Raw genomic sequence first — 6,000 nt, 5'->3', positions numbered from 1 at the left:
AAACTTGTTCAGCTGAAATGTTTCTCAGGAGTTCTGCTCGGCTAAAACATTTGCTTTATCTGTGTCTGTGTGTGTGTGTGTGTGTGTGTGTGCGCGCGTATGCGTAAATGTGTGTGTCTGTGTGTGTGTCTTTTACAGATTCGTATGCAGGCACAGGGCAGTCTGCTCCAGGGCAGTATGATGGCCAACTTCATTAACATTTACCAGACTGAGGGCACCAGAGGACTGTGGAGGGTGAGAGACATCTACACCTCATTTGCATATTAACACTAACCTGAGGAGCCAATGGCGTGTGACCTAGTCTGTTTTACCAGTTTTGCGTGAACTATAAAAAGCACATTTCCACATTTGCCTTGCGTCTTCGTTCGCACAACAAAGCCTGTATGCTAGGATAGTATCACGTTACAATGGAAACAGCTTTTATAGTGAGGTGAGTGTTGTGTTAAATACAGTGTTTTGTTAAGGTTTAGTCGGTGTAATGCATTTGCTTTGTGGTGTTTTGAGGTGGCATCTTGGCACTTCTCCATACATCCATAGAAGCACATACTGCCACCTAGTGGGCCTTTTAGGTACCGCACCCATCACAGTCAACTCTTGGTGGTCCGTGTGCATTTTAACCTCTTGACTTTGTCAAACGCAGGGAGTCATTCCCACAGCGCAGAGGGCTGCCATCGTGGTGGGGGTGGAGCTTCCGGTCTATGACATCACCAAGAAGCACCTGATTCGCTCAGGCCTCATGGGGGACACCGTGCTAACACATTTCATGTGAGTGCAACTTGTCCTTGACACTTATAATGGCAGTCTGTTTTTCCCATGTCCCCACCGCTCGTCCAACTCACACATACCAGTCCGGACGCTGCCCCATCGTCTGTGACTGCTCTTATGATTAGATGTTCAGACGTTTTAGACACTATATCTGATTAAAAAATGGTATCAAACATATTTAAATTGGATAATATTGTATCTTATTATCTTAATATCCCTGAGCCACTGTGTGTTAATGTTTAATTAACACAGGTCCTGTTTAGCAGCAGACAGCTCTGTTCAGCTGTGTGTCAGTGATGAGTTTAGAGTCAAAAGCCTCTGTCCAGTGGATCCTCTCAGGGCTGTATTTATAAAAAAAAAAAAAAAATAATAATAACCAGTTTTATTTTACTTTGACGTTGCAATCAGACGTTTGTGTATATCTGCACATGTCTGCCCGCAGTTCCAGTTTTGCCTGCGGCCTGGCGGGGGCGCTGGCGTCCAACCCGGTGGACGTGGTGCGGACGCGTATGATGAACCAGCGGGTGTTGGCGGGGAATCACCTGTATAAGGGTACGCTGGACGGCCTGATGCACACGTGGAGGAGCGAGGGCTTCTTCGCCCTCTACAAGGGCTTCTGGCCAAACTGGCTACGCCTGGGGCCTTGGAACATCATCGTATCCTTTCACAAACAAACAAACCTTCATGTGTTCTTCACTGAGCTTTGGCCTGGGTCCTAACGCGTATTTTGAGTTGGTGCAGTAATCCTAACTCAGTTTGGATGAGGGATGATGTGGAACAGAGGGACAGAAGCAGCGACTTGGCTCTGGGGGTTTGTTTTTTTCTGTCTCTGGGGGTCTGTTCCACAAAACTTAATGACAGCCACATCACTGGATCCAAGGGTCGTGACTGTTAAGTAGGAACATTCCATAGCTGTTCTCTTACTGGACGGGTTTGACTTTTTCCATAGCTGTTCTCTTACTGAACAGTTTCGACTGTTTTTTTTTTTTTTGGCTGTTTGGTTTTATGGCTGAGCCAGCGGATATGTTCTGTGGGACATTTCATGGTTTCGACTTGTCCTGAATTTGGCAAACTTGCTGATCAGCTGAACGAAATGTGTTCACAGCGTCATTATGACCGTTGTTGTTCTAGCTGTGCCTGAAAGCACCGTTTGAAAATGTCTCTCTGGGAGACAAAACCAGATTTTAGTTCAGATTGCATCTAGTTGATGTCTTCTTCAAGGGATGTTATGAAAACCTACTTCATTAAAAAGTGCATTTTGGGACTGGCCAGTGAGGGGTAATATGGGGACTCGATTGATTATATGATTAGTTTAATGACAATAGACATTTCTGGGGGGTAGAGCAGAAACAGACTGCCTGCTCATTTTGTCCCCATAAGAGGAAATAAGGAACTGCTGAGCTGAGGTGTAGCGTGTGATGTTGTTTAGCTTGCATGTTCAGAGTCCGACCACTAGAGGGAGACAGATTGCAACTACAGAACACAAATCAAGTGGCTGTTCTGTTTTTTTTTTTTTTCTAGTTCCCACAACCATTTTGTATGAGTATCATTCAGGATGCAAAGCATAAACTCTCAGTGTCTGAAAAACTATTTTTAGTTGGTAAGATGTTTAGTTGTTAGTTGTAGTTGAGTTCTTAGTGTCTTACACAGAAAAATTTTACAAATCAATCTGTGGTTTATTTTGGACAAAAAGAGTTACATTTGCCTTTTAGACGGAGATGTGATTATTTGATAATATTTTAATGTGATCTTAGAAAATTTGTTAGATTTATTTGTTAAATTAGAAAAATGTTAGATTTTGTTGAATTTTTCCAAATGTTAGCTTGGTGTCACTCTCTCTCCCCTGACATTCTGGTGGCTGTAAGGTGTCAGGTGCCCTTAAATGAACTGTTAGATGATCAGATTCATATCTATTGACTTGGATGTTTGCCCCCTACCCGCCCCATTTGACAAAAGGCCAACACTGATGTGGGTAACAGAACATAGTCATAAGAAATGTATAAATTATGATCTTGTGCGTAAGAAGTCCGTGGACGTTTGATCATTGAAAAGGAGCCCGGTGCCATGTGGACAAGAGTTTGCTTATGTGTTCTGTGATCCTTAACAGACTCCTCAGTTCTTCATCACCTTCGAGCAGCTGAAAAAACTTCCATTATAACAGACTGTTTGTGACGGTTTGTCTGGGCAAGAACGCATCTGCAGCAGGATTTGGGGAGGGGGGGGGGGCGCTAAAGAACTCCCCCCCTCGCTCACATATCACATGTCCCACAAAACACGACCCGACGCCACCCCCACACCCCCACACCCTTTACAAAGCACATGCGCACACTTATTTATTTTAAACCTGTTCTTTTTTTTTTATTTATTTGTGCGATTGTATGTATTTGTTACAGTCAGCTTTTGTAATCTTTTTTTTTGTCTTTTCTTTTCTCTCCCTCCTGCACTCCACTGTGTTCACAACCTGCATCATCACTCCTGGCAGCTAAGCTGTGGATTAGCATGCAACGTTAGTGTGTTAGCACTGAGCATGTTACCACAGAGAGCGGGTTAGCTGTGCATGCGCGCGTTAGCACAGAAAGTCTTGGCGTCGAGCGCGTTGGCACCGAACCTGTTAGTCCTGAGAATGAGCGTGCGTGCGTGCATGCGTGTGTGTGTTGAGAAGTCCAGCTGTGTTACTGCCGAGTGTGTCGTCGTTAAGCTTCCGTAGCACGCCGCATGTTAGCCTGTTAGCATGACGTCAGAGATGAGGCATTGAATAGGTTTCAGATTTGTGAACTACCCAGCTCCCAGTTCAAACTGGACAGAACTGGAATCAAAGTCAGAGATAAAGTAAGAAGATAGACAGAGAGGGGCCATTATTGAGCTATTTATCATTTGTTCATATCTGAACATTTGCATTGAATTTCAAAGTTATCCTTGTTTCTTTCTTTGATTGTTTATTTGTCTTTGGTTGTATTAAAGAAGGTCTTTAAGGTCAGACAAGGTCACTGAAATTGGATACTACTTATCTGCTCTGTCCCAAAGAGCAGAACTGGGGTCAGCTCTGCAAACCCTTCTCCTAAAGTAAACCATCCATATTAAAATGTAACTACTGATCTCAGATCAGCAGAGAAGGGCATAGCATGCTGTATATGCCAAGAATGTGGACAGACAGAAATCTGACTTGTACATTTCTATAAATATCAACTAATCATGCTCCATTTTATTCCCCCGAGTGTGTGGTCAGATTCATGCATATGGTATACTCAGGCCTGCTAGATGCTGAATGTGTGTGTGTAGTTGTCTGAGAGAGGAATTCTGGGAAACGGAGTTTTGTGTTTCACATTTTAAGTACACAGACTGCCACGTAGCTACTGAATAAACAGCCAAGCAGTGACTTGAGTGCTGGTGCAGCGGATGTGTGTGTGTGTGTGTGTGTGTGTGTGTGTGTGTGTGTGTTTCGTCTTTGCTCCGTAACGCTCTCTCTCTCACCACAGCTAAACAAACAAACAAACAGTCTAAAATGTTTGTCACCACTAATTCTGGGTGATTTTTTTTGTGTGTGTGTGTGTGTGTGTGTGTGTGATGTACAGTTCTCAGATATAGAGTATAGGTTGAATCGAAGAGTTTTTTTTCTCTCTCAGATCATGCACGTCAAACGAAAACATTTCGGTTACTGCTGGGACCTGCTATTCTGCTGTAACATGCACATATACGCCGACACACGTGTGTGTATGCGTGTGCGCGTGTGTGTGCGTGTGCGTGAGTATCTGTGTTTAGGGACAAGCACATGCAAAACGTGGACTGTTGTTTTATGTTGTGTTGCCTCGGAACAGAACTTGTTTGTTTGTTTGTTTGGTTTATTTCGTTTTTAATCGGTAACTCCATATGAAAGAAAGGCTATGTAGCATTAGTGTGCTGGCCAATTATTATTTTTATTTATTTGTAATTTTTTTTTTTTGCCAAAGTGGACATGTCCTGTCAAGAACTGCACTGGCACAGCTGAGCCCTCAGTGTTTGTGTGTGTGTGTGTGTGTGTGAGTGTGTGAGGCCTGCCGATGTTTGGGGAAAGTACTGTTACATATTTCACACTTTGTAATTTTAAATGTTTAATCTCATTTTTATTTGTTTAGGCCTTACATGATTTCATTTCAATTTGCATCCCGTGTTCTTTTTGTATGTACGCATGCATGCGTGTGTCTGTCTGCATTTGTGTGTGTGTGTGTGTGTGTGTGTTTTGTTCCATGCCTCTTGGTGCTTCTATATTCTTTATTCATTCATCCTCTGAAAGATGCCTGTTTTAGCCAAATGCTACAAAGACCAACAGAGACCTTTTGCCAGTACTCTGTTTCCTCTTGGTTGGTTCTTGTTTGGTTCTCCTTTTCTTTGGGTTAACTGTGGTTCCTTGTCTGTCAAAAGAGTTTTTTTGTTTTGTTTTTTTTCCTCATCGCCAAACTTTAAGGACTTCATGTGCATTGTACTGAATAAGTTGCTCTTTTGCATACATTATTTAAATTGAATTTGCTTATTTCATTTTAAAACCAAAGGATTTACTGGTCTGTTTATTTTTTTTATGACTTTAATTGGTATGTTGGTATTAAGAAAATATATAGATATACAGTAGATCCTGTCGCCTTTTTAAGGATTGAAGGGAACTTGGTGGATTGAATTTGTTCTCTCCACATCAGATGGTTGGAGATTTTAATGGGCAGTTGTAATGTTCTTTTCCATACTTCTCCAAAGGTAAAGAGCTCTGTTTTAAACAGACGAGAAATAATTATTTTATATTTGGCAGCTTAATAAATTGAGGGGAGGGGAGGGAAGGGAGGAGGGGGGGGGGGATGGCTGTTTGTAAAAACAGATTTTATTTTTTTTTTGAAGACCAAACTAAACTTCCATTTGAGTGTAACCGAAAAGAATAGTACAGAACTATCCCCCCCCCCGCCCCGACTCTATGTGTTTTCGTAAGACTGACTGTATGAAAAGGCTATGCGTTTCCGCCAACAGGTCGACTGCCTTTTTTCCTCTGTCTGTTCTCACCTTTTCACGCGTCCTTTGCTTTCCACCTCGCTTTTGGAAGAGCTGGCCAGACTATTCTATGGGTGTGTCAGTTACCCCCCCCCCCCCCTTTTTTTTTTTATAATGATTTGAATCATCTGCACCTTGGTGAACTGTCTGGTGTATTTGCAATAATAATAAGAATAATTTATTATAATTGGTTGCTTGACAATATAATGAATTGTATGGAAATTGATC

At 42.3% G+C, this 6,000-nt stretch overlaps 1 protein-coding gene across 1 annotated transcript in view; it reads left to right on the top strand.

Moving 5' to 3' along the window:
• slc25a14 (solute carrier family 25 member 14) overlaps positions 1 to 2,923 on the top strand; it is a 7,549-nt gene extending 4,626 nt beyond the window's left edge. The window contains exons 6-9 of the mRNA XM_030793432.1: positions 139 to 234; positions 641 to 765; positions 1,208 to 1,421; positions 2,882 to 2,923. Coding sequence (XP_030649292.1) covers positions 139 to 234; positions 641 to 765; positions 1,208 to 1,421; positions 2,882 to 2,923 — 477 coding nt within the window. The remainder of the gene's footprint in view (positions 1 to 138; positions 235 to 640; positions 766 to 1,207; positions 1,422 to 2,881) is intronic.
• The last annotated feature ends 3,077 nt before the right edge of the window (positions 2,924 to 6,000 follow it).

Source organism: Chanos chanos, chromosome 16 (genome assembly GCF_902362185.1).
Source record: "Chanos chanos chromosome 16, fChaCha1.1, whole genome shotgun sequence".
NCBI classification, from domain to species: Eukaryota; Metazoa; Chordata; class Actinopteri; order Gonorynchiformes; family Chanidae; genus Chanos; species Chanos chanos.
Note: the sequence above shows the minus strand (reverse complement) of the source record. Positions and strands in the feature narration are given on the sequence as shown.